Source organism: Lynx canadensis, chromosome B2 (assembly GCF_007474595.2).
Source record: "Lynx canadensis isolate LIC74 chromosome B2, mLynCan4.pri.v2, whole genome shotgun sequence".
NCBI lineage: Eukaryota > Metazoa > Chordata > Mammalia > Carnivora > Felidae > Lynx > Lynx canadensis.
Genome location: NC_044307.1, coordinates 51,320,003 through 51,341,339, shown reverse-complemented (window position 1 = coordinate 51,341,339; position 21,337 = coordinate 51,320,003). Strand labels below are relative to the sequence as shown.

The following is a 21,337-nucleotide window of genomic DNA, read 5'->3' as shown; positions in this document are numbered from 1 at the left end:
AAGCCAAGTAGTCTTACCTATTTCTTGAACTAAAAATGTTCTAATACAAAAACAAGAATGGGAACTTAAATTCATCAATAAAACTGCTATCTTAGTTCAGGCTACTGTACCACACACCACAGACTGGGTGGCTTAAACAACAGACTTCTGTTTTTCATGGTCCTGGAAGTTGGGAAGTCCACTGTGAAAGGTCGGGACAGATTCATTTTGGGATGAGGGCCCTCTTCCTGGCTTCTGAATAGCTGCCTTCTTGCGGTGTCCTCACATGGTGGCAAGAGAGGTGATCTTTTCCATTTCTTTTAATAAGGGCACTAATCCTATCCCACTGGGGATTAAGGGCTTCAACATATGAATTTGGTAGGGGTTGGGTGGAGCACATTCAGTCCCTAGTAACAACTAATAAAAGTTGGTTCAAAAGTGTGTTGTTTAAACCTGCTAGGCTCTTTCCTATGGTTACTAACATTCTTTCCTCCTTTATAATTATATCTCTTAGCTGAGGTGCAAAACAGTCTCCGGTTGAACATTACTATGTCTGTGATGGGGCGCCTAATTGAAATGCCTTCCAAAGCCAGGCAGGTACACGTAATAAGTAAAGAGAATAGGCCACTGCAGACCAGAGCATAGCCCTCTGAGGAGAGCAGCTCATACCCTGCCCTTCAAAAGGGCAATACTGGGCTTTTGGGCATTTGTGGAGTTTTTTGTTTTTTAAATTAAAAAAAAATTTTGAGCTTATTTGGGGGGGTGGGGCAGAGAGAGAGCACGCACACGCACACACGTGCATGCGTGAAAGGGGCCCCAGGGTGGGAGTGGGGGGTTAGGGAGAATCCCAAGCAGGCTCCGCATTGTCAGCGTGGACCCAGGAACCCTGAGATCTCTCAAGACCTGAGCTGAAGTGTTTAACCGACTGAGCCACCTAGGTGCCCCTGGACATTTGTTTTTAAGGCTGGAAATCTGGATTTGCATGTCAAATGTCAGGTAGATAGTGGAGATAGTGAATGTATTGTTGCTTCCTTTTTTTTTTTTTTTTTTTTTTTTTTTTTAATAAGTCAAACAAAATACATCTGCCGACTGAGTATGCTTTGTGGGCACCAGTTTCCTACCTTTTCTCTGTTTTGGTATCTTGTGCAGAGGGTATTCTCAAGTGTTTGCCTGTATGATCTGATTCCATACCTTTTCACTTATATACAGGTAATGTTTAATTTCAACCATAAATCGTGATTCATAGTCTTCACTATTTATACTATCATAATTTAAAGCATGTGTTTTCAGGAAAACAAAAGCATGTTCTATTTGTACTCCACCCAGAAAAGACCTACTTTGGTATTTAACTCCTGATTTTTATCAGAATTCCACCAGGTGGTGTTATCAATGCAGTAGTGCACCTTACACTGTAAATTTTGTATGGTTTCAGAGTGGGCAAGTTGTCTTAAGTTACTCATGAGAAACCAAAAGTAAATTGTTGAAACTCCTAAAATAACCTCTCCATATTGGTGTGTTTATGATTATGAATTAACTCTCCAATAGTGGGACTTACAGTTCCATTTATCCTTATCCACTGGCAGGTTATTAATCTACCATGATTAGAATGCCCAGATAACTACTTACCTTCAGTAAGCCATTTGAGGAAATAAATTTTAAAATGCAGCTTCTTTGTGTAACTGAGATTTACAGAATCTTAGCTTTGAAATACTTCTTTTGAAGTGCAGTCTGTGAAAATGGGCATCTTGACCTTTGTTTAGCATATTAAATAGAGCAAGAGAAAGACATAATTAGGGAAAAAGTTCTTGTCCTCAAACAGTGCCACTGTTGACTAACGAGTTTCTCCAGGTTTTCATATGATGCAAAAGAACACTCATTGTGTGCAGTGTAAGCAGATGTGACGGTCTCTAGTTACTGTGGGCCCTTTCCAACCTTGATTTTCCTGCCTTCTCCTAAAGGTCACACTGAACCAGAGTCTGGAAGAAGGTTAATCTCTCTTTTACTTTCAATAGGTGGAATACATGTTGGTGTCTTTTGATCATGAAAATAAGAGAGTCCAGTTGGTCCTGTCTGGAGAAGAAGTTCTTGAAACTCTACAAGAAAAGGGGGAAAGGACAAACCCAAAGTAAGCTGATAAACTGAAGGATTGTTACAGTGTTTCTGAAACTGATAGAACTATTAAAATAGAATCTTTCCTCAGATGTATAGGAGACAGGGTGGCATAGTAGTTGAGGGCACAGGTTCTGGTCCTCCCAAGTTGTCTGGATTCAAATCCTGGCTCCCCTACTTCATAGCTGGGTGCAACCTTGCACAAGTTATTTCTCTGTGCCTTAGTTTCCTCACCTGTAAAGTAGGGATAATAATACTTTCCATGTAAGGTGTGGACATTAATATCTTAACGTATTATAAAGCACTTAGAACTATGAGCTCAATATAAAACCTCTTTAATATTAATAAATGTACAAGAAAAAAACAAAAACAACAAACCATTGAGAAAGCGTTACTGAGATCACAAACCATGGTGCCAGATTGAGCTTACAGAGGAGGGTGTTTGGCTGGCGGGATGTTTTTGCAGTATTTCCTTAAGTAGGCAAAGAGGTGAAGGGGCATGTACTTTCCAGTTCAGTTTTCTGCTCACTCGATTTTGGGAGGCAGCATTTGAGTTTGGAGTCTAGCATTGAACTGAAAGAGCCCTTAAGGCCAAAGGCTTCCTCTCCTTTGTCGCAAAGTGGACTAGCTTGTCTTGGACAGTGATTGCCTGTGTGTGGTTCTCAGCTACTTAAAAATATTTTGGGTCCAGTACTTATAACCCTTACATGGTTAAAGAGCTCTGGAGAATTACCAGCCTTTGGGAACTGTGAAGGAGTTCTTAGCTTCATTTATACTGAATGGTTTCTAAATTTTTTGAATTGACTTTTTAAAAACTTCTAAAAATTGAGTAGACAGCAGCAAAATATGATGGAATGGAATTTTCCCTCCTCTGTAGCCATCCTACCCTGTGGAGACCAGAGTATGGCAGTTACATGATTGAAGGCACACCTGGACAACCGTACGGAGGAACTATGTCCGAGTTCAACACAGTTGAAGACAACATGAGAAAACGCCGGAAGGAGGCGACCTCTTTATTAGGAGAAAATCAGGCTCTTTGCACAATAACTTCATTTCCCAGGTTAGTTCCTATATTAACATGCCCCAGCAGATAGTTAGTTCAGAGCTTCAGGTTATAAAAAGCAAATCATGACCCAAGCATTTGACTGTACAGTTCTCATACTTTACAGACAGTTCATACTTTGATAGAATCTGTAATGTGAGAGCTGCAGGCAAAAATTGCATGCCAGTTCCAGTTGGTGGGTGGTGGCCCAGAGCATTGTGGTGAGAGCATTGGTCTGGCCTCAGTGGGCATGACCGTGGGGACCACCGTGACTGATAGCCTTGTGGCAGAGTCCAGCCCCAGCCCGGCTGGTAGGAGCAGCATGTCTGCCACGCAGTTCTGACCCCGTAAAGAGTAGCAGAGTCTCTGATGATTATCATGTGTTCTTCTCACTCAACTCTGACAGTCGCTTCCCCAAACCTGTGTACCCACTAGCGAATGGTGGTATTGGTGGTGATAGGAGGGTCACCTGTTGGAGGGCTGGCATCAGCGCTTCTGGTCCACTACTGATCCATCTTAACTATGAATGAGGGGGTCATCAGGCCATGTTTGAGTGTTGTGATGAAACGGCAATTTATAGTTTGTCTTCAAATCTAGTTATGGCTGAAAGCTCATAAAAGTAAATATCGAGTAAAGTGAATAATAAACGGTGAAGCTATATTCCTAGCATAGAAGGAGGTCTATAAATAGCGTAAAATTAAACCCAGGAGTTCTGCATAGGAATGCAGTTCTACCAAATTGTCAATCTGGTTCATCTATGCTAGATATCTGTCAGGTTGTGGCAAAGTGTGCTTACCTCCTCAAAGTTCAAGAGCTTTGTTTGGGGATTGGTTTCCTTGGACTGGAACACTTAGAACTATCTTTATACCCTCCCTTTTTTTCCTGATAAAAGTATAACGAATATAGGCATTCTGAATCTTATCACTGGTCTCGATGCTGAATAGGAATTTTCTTTGTAAAAAATCTCCATCTTAACATAGAAATAGTTGAAACTCTATTTAAACAACTTGGACGTCTTGTTTTCTGTGATTCCTTCGTGCCATTATGCAGGCCGCTCCTCTTTCCCTGCCAAAAGAAAATCCCCAGCTGAAGGAGGGTGGACGGGTTTGCTTGGAAGAGAGTTGGCATGGTCCTTTGCCCTAGATTTTTGAGGAGGTGAAAAATCACGACTGTGCCTGTCACTCAGTTACTTGAGTGCCTGATCCGTGCCAGACCCATACAGTGTGGGGATGCAGTCATAAATGCAAACGGCAGAGTCTTTACCTGTGCAGAGACTGAGTGATCAAATCCCTACAGATCCACTGAGCATGAAGTCGAGGCAGTGCCGTGAGGAAAAGACACGGAACAGAGACCGGGACGAGGTTGTTGGGTGGACTCTGCTGGGGGCGGGGGGGTGCTGATGATTGGAATGAAGTCCAAAGCCCTGTTGGGAATTAGGAGTACGGAGGGGCAGGATGGCCTAGGAAGAGGGAGCAGAGTGGGTAGACGTCTCAGGATGAATGGGGAAAGCACGGAGCCTTGAGAGAACCAAAAGAAGGCTAGCCGGTGGGACCGGGGTGCTGCAGGTGAAGGGGAGCCTCGGCACGTAGTTGGCGGGGCCAGATGAGGTTAACTGAGAATTTGAGTTGTTATCCCAAAAGCAGTAGGAGTTATAAAGGGAGAGTTGGGACAGAAGAATAAGTTTTCTTCCAAAAATGGATTTTTTTTAAAAAAGCTTCATCGTACATTTTTTGATAGGGCATTTTTGGATTTGTTAAACGAAACAATTATTATTTAGTTGTAGAAGGTTCACCTTATATCCGTAGTGAATGAATGATAAGGAAAGTTTTGGGGTCAAGAGAGAAAGGAGTACTTGGTTTCTTAAGTGTAAATAGTGTGATTTTTCTCTCTGTAAAGAGGCAAAATCTCATGGATCCCGAAGCGCAAACAGTGGCCAAGTGAATTTTTAAATTTAAGCCAACTTAAATGGAAAATTTAGTTCCTCAGTCACACTAGCTTCAAGTCAGGTGCTCACTAGCCACATGCGTGGGACACACGGGTATTGGACAGTGCAGACATACATTAAACATTCCTATTGTGGCGTAGAGTTTTGATGGATGGTGCTGGTCTGGAAGAAAAGCAGTGCTATAGGAGTCTGAAGATCTGAGTTCTGATTGCCTTGTCCTGCCAGACACATTCTCCTTGTCCTTTCCATTCAGCCTAATTCTGGTTGGCTAAGAATCCCCAAGATTGAAGTTTGCCACTCTTACAGGACTTTTCTGAGTTTGCAGGCTCATAGTAGAGAATGCACATAGGTGCAAGAATTCTCAGGAACCCTCATTAAAGCTGGAAACTGTTTCCCAGATAAGATCAGCAAATTCAGTTGTTGTTCACAAGGCGGATGTGGGCAGCCAACGGGTACTTTATTTTATAAAAGGTAGGGGCTGAAAATAAGGCATGGGCTAGTCTTGGCTCTAAGGCCAAAAGTTTCCTACCACTGATCTAAAGCCCTGACAAGAGCCTGTCTTGTTTTGCCTTCACGAAGTGTCAGTCTTTGTCCTCTCTCAGAGCAGCACACTTAACTATGACCTTAAACTTCTTAACCTGAGGAACTGGTGACGTCACTGCAGTTGATGTGGAATTTGAGCTTTACCTCTAGGGATAAATACAGAGCTTCATTTTTGTGTTGGAATTAAAGCTCTTCTTTGGGTCAAGTAAGATAATAAGGTTGGGTTTCAGACATCAGAGGGAGATCTCAGGGGTGGATGGGGGCACCTGTAGAGACACTACCTATCTTTTTTTTTTTTTTTTTAATTTTTTAATGTTTATTTTTGAGAGACACAGTGTGAGCAGGACAGGAGCAGAGAGACAGACAAACAGACAGAATCTGAAGCAGGCTCCAGGCTCCTAGCTGTCAGCACAGAGCCCGACGCGGGGCTCAAACCCACGAACCATGAGATCATGACCTGAGCCACAAAGGCTCCCCTAGACACTACCTAATCTTGATGGACTGGTGAGGTGACCCGGAGAGGCAAAAAACATGAGAGCCCTACGATATTTGAACAAAGCTTATCAACAGGTTGGGGGTGGTGGTGGTGTGCAGGGGTCAAAAGACAATCCGAGACATAAAAGCTAGTAAAGGAAGACATCTCAGAAACTGTGTAGGGGGAACCCATAACCCATGACAGTTGATATGATGTAGCCTAGGGACTTCTGTGCTGTTGGTGCTTGCTATTAAGTGAAGAGATGGGTGGAGGTGAATAAGCTCTGTAGAGATCGCAGGTGGATGAAAGGTCTCTAATACAGTCACTAAAGGGCTGCAATCACAAAAGATGATGCTGAAGACGACCAAGCGCCGAGGGGGTGTTTGTAAAGCACAGTATTTACATGGTGTCCGTGTGTTGACTTTCCTTAGTGGGTAACATGGAGAGGTGTGGTTCTTAACAGGTGCAGTGATGGTGAGATACCGTTAACTTTTGAAGACAAATCCTGCCTACTTAGTTCTTTGATTTGTTGTAGATTAGGCTGTCCTGGGTTCACGCTGCCAGAGTTTAAACCCAATCCACTCGAAGGAGGAGCTTCCAAGTCCCTCTTCTTTCCTGATGAAGCCATAAACAAGCATCCCCGCTTCAGGTGAGTATGGCTCTGCGAATGAATGCAGATGTGCCTCACTCTTACCATGCCTTCTAGGAGTAAGGTGCTCCTTCCCAGAATCCTTGTCGCAGTTAAGAGTTCAGGCTCCTCTTGTAACTAACCAGAGAAGCCAGCGGGCATATATGCATTTGGTTGGTTGTTTGATGCTGCTCAGAACCCGGCTGACTTGCCCATTTTCCAAGTCATCTTAAAGCGATTCGCTTCTTTAGTGTGTGACAGCATTCTCGAGCAAGAGGCAGAGGAAGTGGTGTTACTGCAGAGCCTGCTGAGAGAACATTCCATCAGAATATCTTGATCCACATTAAAGTCACTGTCTTCTTTAATGTGCAGGTTCTTTTCAATCCTAGTTCCTTAAATTCCTGTTTGGGGAAGTTTTCTCTTAGAGAGGGACAGAAAAGGTAGAAATAACTAAGTGATCTACTCCTCTCACTCAGTATACCTTCAGAATGAGGCAAAATATGTACAACTCTGTACCTTCTGCTCTGTTAACTTGTAGGTCTGTTTGTAATTTCATTCCTGGGTTTTAAGTTGCTTCAGGGCCCACACTCGTCAGATCTTGCTTTGTACCTTGAGTTTCCTCTGACAGCCTAAACCTAGGCAGGCTCCTCACCTACAGGAAGGAACCACGGGACTTGTCAGCGTTCACTCCTTTAACAGGTCTGCACATCTGCTATATGCAGAGACTTTGGGGAAAACAGATTTATAGACATAATTCCCAATTTCAAGTGTTATATTGTGCCAAGGGGAAAATAGAGATACTCGGGTGCAAGAAAAGGTAGATGATGCTGGATGCCAAAAGGTAGATGCACCAGAGACCCTCCTTGGAGAAAAGAGGATGCTTCTGACTGAGGGGACACAGCAGGCACGTGAAAGAGGTGGCCTGCATGCTGAGGCTATATCACCACTGTCTGCTAGAATCATACTGTCAGCCCCAGATATAATTTTAAATTTTCTTTTTTTTTTTTTTTTTGTGAATTTAAATTTTCTAATAGCCACGTGAAAAAAGTAAAAAAGATGGACTTTATTTTTTCTTTAATTATCCAAAATTATTTCAACATGTAACCAATATTTTAAAGTTATTGATAAGACCTCTTTATTTTTGTAGTAAGTCTTCCAAATTCGGTGTGTATATTATCTTTACACCATATTTTAATTAGGACTAGCCACATTTCAAGTGCACAGTAGCCACAGTGGACCCGGTGGCTTCTGGATTAGACACTCTGGGTCTAGAGGAGAAGTATTAATGTTGCAGTTTGGGTAGGGCAGTACCAAGGTATTGGGGCTCCAGAGATGCCTAGGGAAAGTGAGTACTGAAGTTTGGCGTCTTTGTAGTTAACACGGGGAATGGTAACATACAGTGAGACCAGACCATGGCATACCCCAGACACTTGAATTTGATCTGATAAGTTACAGGGAACTGGGGAACCCAGGGTTGAACAGGGAAGAGAACGGCATTCTCGAGCAAGAGGGGGAAAAAGTGGTGTGACCGCAGAGCCTTCTTAGAGAACATTCCCTTCGAGTATCTTGATCCACATAAATATTCAGTAGGATTGCCTCAGAGAATTAGTTTGAGGGAGGGTTTCGTTCTGTTTATTTGTATAGGATCAAATTCGTCTTGTACATGATGTTCTTAGGTAACCGATTCTTGACGTTTGGTTGTCTGTTTTAGTACCCTAACAAGAAATATCCGACACAGGAGAGGAGAAAAGGTTGTCATCAATGTACCAAGTAAGTCCAGAGTGAGGCGATAGCGTGGGAGAGAGACAGCTGTGGAATTGTTGTTTCATCCTGGAATCTCACCCATTTCCCTTTTTTTATTTTTAATTCAATAATACAGTATTTAAGGACAAGAATACACCATCTCCATTTATGGAAACATTTCCTGAGGATGAGGAGGCAGCAAGGGCTTCCAAGCCTGATCATATTTACATGGATGCCATGGGATTTGGGATGGGTAATTGCTGTCTTCAGGTATGGCTTCAAGTATACAGAGAGGCAGTGTGCCCTTGTCCCTTTCTGTTTACTAACTTCTTTTTTTTTTTTTTTTTATAAATGTGCATTTAAAAAAGTTAACGTTTTAATCAAGTTGAACTGAAAGCCAAGTGTGCCTTTCTGAAAACAAGTGATTTTAGTAAATTCATTAGTAGCTATCTTGATGGAGAATTGACAGAATCTCCAGTTTACTGCAAATATAATTCATTGTTAATTCATTTACAGTGTGAAGTATTCCATGATGAGTCTCTAATCTTTTCTAGTGATGGATGGTCTGGCTTAGAGCTTGTAACATCATTCAGATCTGTTTGTGAAAATGAACTCTGGATGCACTCCAGTGATTTTGTGATCCAAGGGAAGGACTGTCTGGACTTGAAATTTTCATATTCGGGCAAGGCCATCTAGTGGCATAAAAAGAACTATTTAGCCACCTGTGTGTGTCTTGCCCCAGGCTAAGTCACACGGGGTAGGGTAGCCTTTCTGTGTTTACTTGATTAAAACTTTCTGTGGCTCTAATGAGATGGTGGATGCCCTTGGCACAGGCATTGTGCCCAAGGACCTGGGCGGGAAGGCACAGAACCTATCAGGCAGCATGTGGGCCTGCACTAGGGTCTCAGTTGTTACTCCTCAGGTATTTGGGGAGCTCCATTCACTTCTTTTGGTCTTGGTTTTCTTATCCATTAACAGGAAGGTTTATATTAAGGCCCCTTCTGGGTCTGACTCTAAGCTAGTATTTACTTCATTGTTTTTGTCAACAGAAGTGCTGGTTTTAATAACCCTTCGTTTGCTTAAAATCATGTTAGAACAGGAGGTAGGAGTTGCACAAATTGAAAATTTCAAATAAAAATAGAGGCTACTTGTTACTGTCTAAGGACATTGTATCCAGTTCTAATTACTTGAAGATTAGAAATGGTGTCCTTAGAGGCCTGGAAGGGTGCAAAGCCCGGCCCCCTTCTGAGGTCACTGGGCCTCCACTCTGCCTGCTTAGCACCCAGAGGCCAAAAGCACAGAATTCCCATCATCTTGAACAGCTGCAGCATAGCCATGCACCTTCTTGCACATATAGCTCCGATGTGCTTATTTTTACAACTATGGATAATGAAAATTGAATGCCAGAGTCCCATTGTTCTATGCTAAATGTGTCTACATGACCATATTTTTTTTTTCTGATTTTCCTGGCTTACATAGGTAGTATAAAGTGTGTCTTCCAAACAAATATAGGCCAGTAGGTTTCTTTACAAATGGTCACGTTTCATAAAGGGAGCTTTTGACTTTGGCCTGTATACCTGCTTTCCTGTCTTAATTACCAGTATTTTTTTTTTTTTTTTTTTTTAAGAGCACCATTAAGATCTAGGGTTTAGTGCATGGCTTTAAAGTTGTGTCAGTGCAATGGGAGTACTGATTGCCTTTTCTTGGTTTAATATGAAACCAAGGAGCCTTGCCAGGGATAGCACAATTACTTCATTCCACCAGGATGGTATTTCCCTTGTACTACTATACAAGTAAATGTGCTCTAATGGTGGGTAGTAACATTTTTATTGCCTGGAAATGCACTTTTCTGTCCAATTTAAGCTTTGTTGTGGATTTAGGATTAAGGTTTCTTTTTTCTCGATGGCATGTCCAAGACCGTACTTTGAATACTCCACTTAAAAAGTTGTTAGCACAGGTCATGTATGGTGTATGGGAAATAAGATGAATTCCATACCTCCCCACAGAAAACCCTGTTTTGTATCTCTCACGTGGAAAAGTAGAAACAACTTAGCAAAGTAAAGCAGAAAAAGTTTTAAGGTAATTTTTAAAGGTTAATGAAGACTTAATTGTACAAAACAAAAAAATCATTTAACCACACTCAGATTCTTGACTCTTGGGGAGTTTTTCAGGAATCTCTTAATAAGTTGGTGTACATTGTGCTAGGTTTTCCCCCTCTAAGAAAATCAGGTGGCTTCAAAACTGGGTTCTAGATAAATTTTAGAGATTCAGGTTTCCAACATCTGTTTTTCATACTTTCTCTTTTTTTCCCCTCTGTTTCCTAGTGACATTTCTTCTCCTCCTATATGATACTTTAAAAGGACACCAGAGCCAAACCTGAATATTCATACTTTAAGGATTCTTTGTTTTCCTTTCCCCACTAAAGCCATTAACCATAGTCCTGTTTGATTTGAAGATAGCTCTAGAGTACTGAAGCCAGTTACTAAATAGATTTAGAATAACTAAGTCACTTCACTGTTGTAACTTAACTATTGAGTTCCAGGTGCTAATTTTCTTAAGGATACTTTACCCCTAGATTTCCCTATGAGTTGCCTAGTATATACCAGGCTGTCTAAGAGAAGCCAGTCAAAAAACTGGAGAGAAAACACTTACATTGTATCTATTTAAAGATAGAAATAACAGACACACACTACTATACCTCAAGAGTAACAAAAAAGGATCTAAACAAACTAAGGGATGCATATTCAGAAGAATTCAGCAGTCAAAACACTTGGGGAACATTGAGGTATTTTTAATCTCCGTCCATCTGAATGTGGCCTCTAGAGTCCCTATTTTTTAAGTATCTCACCATTTTATGAAAATAAAACTTCTTTACTCCCCCATAGTCTCCTCTTTAGCACCCTCTTTCCTTCAAGATACACGAATTTATTTAACAAATGCTTATTAAGCATCAGGTAAGTGTCACTTTACTTCACATTTGGAATAGAGAACAGCAAGGCCCATCCCTGCCCTCAGAGAACTCACATTTTCGTGGGGATTCCCAACTCAGAAGGGTCTAAATACTCAGCTTACTGTCTTCTGTTTTCTCACTTGCCATTTTATACTTCCCTTGCACAAGGTGATTCCTGAGTTCCCACCACATTGCAGAAACTGCCCTTGTTTTGGTTAAGAGTGACCTAATTACCAGTCCCTCTTAATCTTTATTTTAACCTTTGATAAGCTTATTCCTTGATGTCTATGATGAATTAGTTTGTAGTGACTGATTAATTGCCAGTACATTTGAATTAAAATACAGCATTGAATCATTAACAGAAATTACAGCAAGTTGTCTAAATAATTATTTTCTGTAATTAGTTACCACCCTGACGTGAATAGAATTCTGCAGGTAGGCTGTGAGTCTCGAACAGAAGTTCCTCTGAGACCTGGCTAGAACTATGGGAAATACCTGGTTGGGATTATAACAATAAACATATTCGCTCAGCTGCTTCCTCAAGGATTAAGCTCATAAATCACCTCCTGTACCAACACGAAATTCAAAATTTTCATTGTTAAATAACAGAGGACATGAAAGCTGTTCCCAGTTGGCAGTTTATACGGATGTGCTAACACAGTCATGATTTGTGTTCCCAGTCCCTTCCTTCCACTGCTCCTCACCCCAAGGCAAGCAGAACCTTTTTGGTTTCTTTCGGGTAATTGTTTTTAGATTTGTGCTAATCAGTCATGTGATGTTTTTTCTCTGCCTTACTCTTAAGTGTTCTGCTTGCCCCTCTTAACGTGGGCTCCCTGTCCATCTTCAGAACGTGACCTCAGCCTTCTCCCTATTTCTCCACCCCCAGACTTTTCTTCTGGGCATCAGCCCTGGAGACCCCACCTCTTTAAAGGGCTTCTTTATCTGCTCCTGGCCTCTTACGCCCATCGTGTCTTGGTGCCTCTGCCCACTGTCTGTCGTAGGAACACCCAAGCCAAAACTCGAGTCACACTTTTGTTATCTGTACCCCACCGGCCCCCAGGGGCTGCTTGGACTTGGGTGTGCCCCTTGCACCAGCCGTGCTTGGTTCTTCCTGGTTAGTTGCAGTATTTTAACTAACTCTCTCTTCCTCTAGTTATGTACTGTTCCAAGCTATACTTTATACTGCTGCCAGGGAACTTTGAAACCCACCCTTTTGTACCCAAATTTATATAACCCTTCAGCTATAACTGAAGTGAATGGAAAGCTATAGAGGGAAATGAGCCAGCACAAGAGGAAATGCCTTGCTGAACTCATTATTTCTCGAGTGTCTTACTTTTTTTTCCTGACATTTCAATCTTACTTAACTTAGGAAATGGTTGTTTATATTAGTTGTGAACATGGTGAAATACCATATTTTGGCAAAATTCAACCATGACAACTTTTTAAAAACATTCTGTATTAAATGTTATTAGCAATGGAGTAACCGTGGTCCCTTTTCCAGCCATCTTCCTTGTCAGAGTAATCTTTGGGAAGGATGTTCATGATTTGTTGTTGTTAATAACTTAACAATTCTTAAACAGGTAACGTTCCAAGCCTGCAGCATATCTGAGGCCAGATACCTTTATGATCAGCTGGCCACCATCTGTCCAATTGTCGTAAGTAGAAATGACATCTTACTTTAAACACTTCTTTGTCTAGAGGGTGCTTGTGCAGAATTTGCTGACCATGTGCTATTGAAGTTCACGTAAGACTTCATTCAGAAATGAACTGACATAAATAATATACATTCAGAGCTAATGGACTAAGACTCTAAGCTGTAAGAGTTTACTGTTGCTAGTAAGACATTTGACGGTTAAAGTGTTAAGTTTGATTGCAGCCATTTCCCCCTCCCATCCTTCACATTCTCATGTGAGAGAGGGGATGATTTAAAATGCATCAAATCCGGAGCGCCTGGGTGGCTCAGTCAGTTAGGCTTCCGACTTCGGCTCAGGTCATGGTCTCACGGTCAGTGAGTTTGAGCCCCGCGTCAGGGTCTGTGCTGACAGTTCAGAGCCTGGAGCCTGCTTCGGATTCTGTGTCTCCCTCTCTCTCTCTGCCCCTCCCCTGCTCATGCTCTGTCTCTGTCTCAAAAGTAAATAAAAACATTTTAAAAAAATTAAAATAAAATGCATCAAATCCAAGAACTTGAGTCTCTTCTGGTGTCTTTGACTGTGAGAAGGCAGGTACAGACAGATGGAGTATAACTCCATAGGGGTTGCATAAACTGATTGTTCTAGACCAGAGATAACTGCATGGTGCTTTTCTCAGCTTGTATGTGACACTTTGAACCTGCAGGTGCTGACTCTTGTTTGTTTTTAGATGGCTTTGAGTGCTGCGTCTCCTTTTTACCGAGGCTATGTGTCAGACATTGATTGTCGCTGGGGAGTGATTTCTGCATCTGTAGATGATAGAACTCGGGAGGAGAGAGGACTGGAGGTAGGAGTGATTTTCCTTAATAGCCTTTTAAATCAAGCAGGTAAAATAGGGTTTATTGTAACTATTTGCCATTTTGAAAGTCTCCCTTAAATTTTTGTCTTCAGTGGGTTAGTCACATATGGGAAGAAATTGACAGGTTATCAACCTGTCTTTGATGTCCTAGTGTTTGTGTTGGGTGAATACGTGGGAAACACGATTTGGTTTGGGTGAGGAGGTTTCATCACTTGTTGAAATCTGTATTTGTTTCATCCTCTTCTAAAACTAGTAGTGCTATTTTTCTATATTTTGGAAGTCCGTGCTGATGGGCTGCTACTACCAGAAGGCTTTTTGGCGCTACATGAATGTTTTGTATCTGAAGATTTCTGCCGTGGAATCTGTTGTCAAAGATTATTTTGCCGCATTGAAAGGGGTTAGGTTTGCCTAATAAGGGTAGGTTAGTGCCTCTTGTTTTATATGACTGTGCACCTCTCCCAAGCTGGAGTGTGCATCAGAACCACCTATGGACATGATTAAAACTAGTCCCCCAGGCCCATTTTCGATCTAATACACCAGTATCTCCAGAACTGGGACCGGGGCACGATTTGTAAAGCCCTCTCGAGCACCCTGGATGTTCTCCACCAGGACTGCGATACCACTGCTCTCATCTTGCTGTGAGCGTTCGTACATTGTTCAGCAGGTTGCCGAAGGAGAGAGAAACTGTAAAGGAGAAATGATCTTAATAGCTTCGTTTTACATTAATAGGTTTGCTTCTAAACTTTGCATTTATTTTCTTAGCTTAGGAAGAATTAAAAGAAAAAAAAGTATATTTAAATCCTATCAGAACAGGGGCGCCTGGGTGGCGCAGTCGGTTAAGCGTCCGACTTCAGCCAGGTCACGATCTCGCGGTCAGGGAGTTCGAGCCCCGCGTCAGGCTCTGGGCTGATGGCTCAGAGCCTGGAGCCTGTTTCCCTCTGTGTCTCCCTCTCTCTCTGCCCCTCCCCCGTTCATGCTCTGTCTCTCTCTGTCCCAAAAATAAATAAACGTTGAAAAAAAAAAAAAAAAAATTTAAAAAAAAAAAATAAATCCTATCAGAACAGCTACTTAAATTACTTCCAAAGTTGTTAAAAACGTAATTTTCCCTAATAACTTCTCAGGATTAACTTATTTGAGGATCTTAAGGTTGGACATTTGTATGTAACTGTTATATATAAAAAATCATTTTAGTAGAACAATTTGGGGCATTAGTTTATTTCCAGAGCTTATTTTCTATGGTATTCATTTATATTTTTTTCAATTTTAGCCACTGAAGAACAATAGCTATAGGATCAGTAAATCCCGATATGATTCAATAGACAGTTATTTATCTGAGTGTGGGGAGAAATACAATGACATCGACTTGACAATTGATAAAGAAATCTACGAACAGCTGCTGCAGGAAGGTGAGTAGCCACTCGTGTTCTCCAGATTTGATTGTACGCCTTTAGTTCTTCAAAATTCTTTACAACTCTTTGCCGACCCCTGGTCTGGTTTCTGTTCCTGGTGTGAAGTCTATAACTTGTCTTATTTGGCTGCCTGTTCCTAAAGTTTCAAGTTTCTAATTCTGAGATCTTGGCTTTTAGCAAAGGAACTTACTTTGGAGGTCTGTATCTAGGTCCACACCAGTGCCCCAACCAGGCATTGTGTAAGTAGCAAATAAAACTCTGGTATGTGCTCAGGGTCTGTAGAATAAAACCGTGGGTGACATACAGAGACCGAACTAACCAGCCACTTCGTAAGCTTCTCAATGCCCTCTCTTCACACCTGCTGAGCTGTCCTGTCTCCTGACTGGACGTAGACACGGTGGAGCCTACAGCTTTGATGGGAGTCCTGTGTAATCTCTTGACAGGCATTGATCATCTCCTGGCTCAGCATGTCGCTCATCTCTTCATCAGAGACCCACTGACTCTATTTGAAGAGAAAATACACTTGGATGATGCCAATGAATCAGACCATTTTGAGGTATCTCCTCTAATTTTTTTTTTAATGTTTGTTTGTTTTTGGGAGAGAGAGTGTGAGCAGGTGAGGGGCAGAGAGAGAGAGACACACACACACACACACACACACACACACACACACACAGAATCTGAAGCAGGCTCTAGGATCTGAGCTGTCAGCACAGAGCCTGATGTGGGGCTCGAACTATTGAACCACGAGATCATGACCTGAGCCGAAGTCAGACGCTTAACTGACTGAGCCATCCAGGCGCCCCATCTCCTCTGTTTTAAATACGTTTCACTTCACTAACCAAGATGGAGGTCATTTTCTGTACCTGTGTACAGCTAGTAATAGGAGAAATGTCCTATGCCTTTCATTATCTAGTGCAGTAAAGAATTAAGAAATTTTAAATTGGTTTAAAGTACCCTATTTTAGGATTCTGACTGGTTATATCTCTGGTTCTGCATTTTTTTCAATATTTTCTCTTGCTTGCATAAACATGAAAAATTCAAACATGACACATGAAAAGATGGCTTCAGTTATTTCTGTGCTGCCAGCATATCACCCAACTTTTGTTAAATGTTTGTTTACCTAACAGGTCACACACCAAGAAAATTTCAAATGGTACCTTTTTGTATTTGTAAATTAAAGAGTGCTTGGTATTAACAGTGAATAATCATCCCTAAATAAAGACCAAACCATCTTAATATTTTACTGGACATATGGAAAATTGGTTTTATTTTCCGTTTGTTTGATTTTATATAGAACATTCAGTCCACAAATTGGCAGACAATGAGATTTAAGCCCCCTCCTCCAAACTCTGACATTGGATGGAGAGTAGAATTCCGACCCATGGAGGTAAGATACACATGGGCAGGAAGTGACTTAAATATACCCGTCCTCTGCCCATCACCCTTCTGATGCTCTTCTCAAAGGTTCTTGGAAGGACATTCAAATCAAGTTTGTGCTTGATAAAAGCAGGTCTAAAAGCTAAGGTGGATTGATGTCTGAGAAGAGATTGTGGGCAGAGGGCTTCAAGCCCTGGGTGGGGGAAGTCGGAGCTGGCTTGGGAATGACATGATCTGAGGAGGGGCCTGTAGGGAAGAGCATGTTTGTGTGGTTGGTCCATAACTTTTCTGGGTTCCTGCTTGTGTAGGTTCAGTTAACAGACTTTGAGAACTCTGCATATGTGGTGTTTGTGGTGCTGCTTACAAGAGTGATCCTTTCATACAAACTGGATTTTCTCATTCCACTATCAAAGGTAAGAATGTGTTTGAGGGTAGTGATCAGTCTAGGTATCTATGGATTATCTATGGCTCGTTTACATATAGTATTTTAAATCTGACCTTATTTTGAATTTTCACCATTTAGAATAAGATGCTTCTCCCTCCACTCTATTCTCTTTTCCTTTTAAACCTAAGCTTAGGCTGTAGATTTTGGTACTGCACTGGTGGAGATTCCTCGAAAACAAAGTGCTAACACTAGCTCCTTTGCCCATTTGAAAGAGATTTGGGGTTGCTTTTGAATAACCACTTTTATAGAGGCTTTCAATTCAGGGTGATGGTTAGAATCCACGTATTGATTTCATTTTCCCCCAAATGCCACTTTAGTGACCATATTAAAACTGAGAGGGGAATGTATAACTGCAGGGAAGGGTCACGTCGGTGGAATCAAACTGGAGGTGTTTCTGGACAATGTAGATGGGACTATCAGAAAAACAACTAATAGTTAATCAGCTTCAGCCCAACAAAACCAAAAAAGGAGCTCTCTGGAAGCAGTTTCCCAGCAAAGCCTTGGAACAATTTCAGGCCATGAGGCAGCAGCTAACTAACTAGAAACCTTTGGTTCTGGGGCCACTCGGTCTCTGGCCACAGAAAGTGTCTGGGAAAGGTGGTTGGGCCCAGTGAGGGGTCTGCTGAGGTTTTATTTCCAGAGAAAGGAGAAGGATAGCAGCCCTGTCAGAGCAAGCATGGAAGAAAGAAAGAAATGCCTAACTCAGCATCTGCTCCCACCTCACTGCCTACTCCCTCCATCAGATGGGACTTGTCCCGCCCACACACCCTGAGGGAAGTTTGGCCATCAGCCTATCTCTGCCTGCTCTGAATGCCCAGGCCAAAAGTAAGCCACAGAATTGTGTGAGTCCATTTGCCCATATGGGTGTCCCTGCCAAGAGGGATCAGCCCATATAAGGAAAATTCCCTGTAAGCTACCTGCCTAAGCCTTTGTTAACAAGTATGAATAGATGTCTGAAAGTCCATAGAAAATGGGTAACTTTTAGTAGCCTTAAAGGGCCCAGCTGGGTTTACAGAATGCCTTCTCCTCAGTGAACTAGTTAATTAAAGAAAAACGGAAGAATTCTTAAATGCTAATTAGTGCCCTTGAAAAAATTCTAGAGAAGAGTCATATGTGTAAAATAAGCAAGCGTATGGACCAGAGAGCATTTGGAGAAGAGTTCTTAAAAAAAGCTACACTTTTAAAACTTCATATATTCACCAGTAGAGCCCATGTTACTGAAGATCCAAGTTAATGATTTGGGAAACCAAATTGAGATTTATCTCAGAATGACAAAGAAACGGAAATTATGGAAAAACTGAAACATGGAGAATTGCTCTGGAAAGTTGAATGTTTGTAATACTTTAGGAGAAATGATCTATGTAAAAAATGGGATCCAGTAATCAGAGAAATAGAAATTTCTCTGACTGAAAGAGTCCATTAAGGGTGAAACAACTATTTAAAGAACCCAAATCTAGGAATTTCTGAATCCTAAAGAAGGAAATCAACCATTTGAACAGGAGAGAGCATTCAGATTGGATAGCTACCAAGAGGAAAAGAAACTAGTTGATCTCCTTCCTCATCTACAACATCAAATGCTAAGAGATGGAGAAAAGTTCACAGAATCCATAGAGGTAAAGAAAACAATTCTCTTCCCAAACTTCAAAATCCAGGCTATTCCTCAATAGATTATTAGAGCTAAAAGCATGCCAGAACTCTTACCAACTGAGGGGAAAGTGGAAGGAGATTTATAGTAGGTATCCTTTAATGCTTGACATTTAGAGAATTTCATAACAAAGCAAGAAAAACTAATAGTATAGAAGTAAGATTTTTTTACTTCTAACCTGCTAGTTTAAAAGGATGGGAAAAGAACGAAGAACTTCCCAGTGTTAATGAACAAAAATTTGGGGTGGGACTAACCACCTTCAGAGTGGTAAGACAGTATAGCCCAGAGAACATAAAATGATGAAAGTAAGATAAAAACAAATTTGAATAGACTATTCTACTAAAAAGCTAAAACAGATGATAGAAAATAATAGCATAATGGTGTAGGGTGTTTGCCTACCTAAAACAAGGACAAGTGTGGAAAACAAAGGGCTAGGTAATGACCTTTAAAGGATAGTAGAAATAAGAAACTAATAACAAAATTTGAGAATTAAGTATTAAATGAAATAGAGAAAGCAGTTTTCTGTATTCTTCCAAGATAATGTTAGATTTTTGTTGTTGTTGTTATTCCTTTAACTATAGCAGACATTTCTTAAGGAGCATAAAAGAATTTAAAGGCACTGTAGTGTGGTGTCTCTGATGTGGCTGCATTATGAGCATTAAATTCATAAATCACTTGTATTCCTTACTGGCTTTTTAAGCTGAGCAAAGGTGCTACCATCACCGTGCCTCCATTTGCACGTGTGGAAGTGGGCTACACGGCTGTTGTAAGAACATGTGGGATTCATGGAGGTAAATCACTTAGAGTGCCTTGTCTGTTACTCACTACCTGACAGGCCATATGATCAGAGAATGAGATAAAAGACTAAAGTAAACCTAAGCAGTCAAACTGAGAATCTGAAGTGCAGTAGTACAGTATACTTGCAAGAGAAATTCAGAAAAGCAAAAATTAAAATAGTCCTTTATGAACTTTGATCAAGGCTAAGAAAAAATTTTAGAAAAGAAAACCCATTCGTAGCCATGATGGAATTTTAGACTGTTATTTGGATATGTTTCTAGAAGTGTCTAGATTATTCAGAAGGTCATGTATCTTAAACATGACAATAGAAATTGAGTATGGGAGACAGGCTCAGTAATCAAAGACTTGGCACTATCCATCCTAGTTCAACAAGACCCTTTAACTTGTACATGTTAAGATTCTCCTAAGATTTCATTATGGGAAATAAAGTACTACTTTAAAAGCTCTACTTTAAGGGTCTTAAAAAGTCATTGGAAAAATAAAGAATTGACAATAAAGATGTTTTTGTACGTGGAGACAAATGAAAATGAAATTACACAATGGTCCAAATTTGGGGGACAGAGTGAAAAAGCAGTTCTAAGAAGGAAATTCACAGCAATGCAGGCCTACCTCAAGAAACAAAAATTTCAAAGAGCCTTACATCTAAATGGCCTAGAAAAAAGGAGAACAAAGCCCAAAGTTAGAAGGAGGAAGGAGCAGAGCAGAAATAAATGGACACTAAAAAATAGAAAAGATCAATGAAACAAGAACTGGCTCTTCAAAAAAATAAATGAAATTTAAACACCTTTAGATTCCTCAAGAAAAAGGACACAAGTAAGTAAAAGAGAAAATGAGAAGTAACAGCTGACATCACAGAAAGGACTATGAGAGACTACTACAGAAAATTACATGCCAACAAATTGGACAACCAAGAAGAAATGGGATACATTCCTAGAAACAGAATCTTCCAAAACTCTATCAGGAAGAGCTAGAAAATGTGAACAGACCAAATACTAATGGCATTGAATTGGTAATGCAAAAACTCAGAAGTCCAGAACCAGATGGATTTACAGGTGAATTCTACCAAACATTTAAGGAAGAGTTCATACTTGTTCTCCTCAAACTGTTCCAAAAAATAGAAGAGGAAGGAGAGCTTCCAAATACATTATATTATCAAAACCAGGTGAAGATACTGTAGGCTCATACCTTTTGATGAACAAAATCTAAAAGTTCTCAAAATATTAGCAAATTATATTCGACAACGTATTGAAAGGATCATTCACCACAATCAAGTGAGATTTATTCTGGGGATGCAGGCTGGTTCAGTAGTTGCAAATTAATTAACGTGATAGACCACATTAACAGAGAACAATAAAAATCTTTATTTTAGTAGATACAGGAAAAAAACATTGGACAAAATTCAACATCCATTCATGAACACTCCCAGTAAAGTGGGTTGAGGGGGAACATACCTCAACATAGTAAAGGCCATGTATGGAAAATCCACAGCTATTATCTTAGTTGGTGATGAAAAATTGAGAGCTTTTCCTCTAAGATCAGGAACAAGACTTAGTCAACATAATCCTGGAAGTCCTCCTAGTCCTAATAGTTGACAAGAAAAAGAAATCAAAGGCATTTGAATTGGTAATGAATAAGTAAAACTCATTATTTGCAGATGACATGATACTATGTAGAAAACTCTAAAGAGCCCACCAGAAAAACCTATTTGAAATAATAAATGATTTCAGTAAAGCTGCAGGATACAAAGTCTGTTGCATTT

The 21,337-nt window shown here is 40.7% G+C and overlaps 1 protein-coding gene across 3 annotated transcripts in view; it reads left to right on the top strand.

The window, feature by feature from the left end:
• Nucleotides 1-21,337, top strand: part of GCLC (glutamate-cysteine ligase catalytic subunit) — a 50,109-nt gene that overhangs the window by 22,491 nt on the left and 6,281 nt on the right. For 2 of the 3 annotated variants that reach the window (XM_030315723.1, XM_032593182.1), the window contains 11 exons: nucleotides 1,992-2,104; nucleotides 2,966-3,148; nucleotides 6,629-6,742; nucleotides 8,433-8,491; nucleotides 8,601-8,734; nucleotides 12,995-13,069; nucleotides 13,773-13,889; nucleotides 15,169-15,307; nucleotides 15,754-15,866; nucleotides 16,608-16,700; nucleotides 16,999-17,103. In XM_030315723.1, coding sequence (XP_030171583.1) covers nucleotides 1,992-2,104; nucleotides 2,966-3,148; nucleotides 6,629-6,742; nucleotides 8,433-8,491; nucleotides 8,601-8,734; nucleotides 12,995-13,069; nucleotides 13,773-13,889; nucleotides 15,169-15,307; nucleotides 15,754-15,866; nucleotides 16,608-16,700; nucleotides 16,999-17,103 — 1,245 coding nt within the window. The remainder of the gene's footprint in view (nucleotides 1-1,991; nucleotides 2,105-2,965; nucleotides 3,149-6,628; nucleotides 6,743-8,432; nucleotides 8,492-8,600; nucleotides 8,735-12,994; nucleotides 13,070-13,772; nucleotides 13,890-15,168; nucleotides 15,308-15,753; nucleotides 15,867-16,607; nucleotides 16,701-16,998; nucleotides 17,104-21,337) is intronic. The other variant, XM_032593181.1, reaches the window with a different exon arrangement.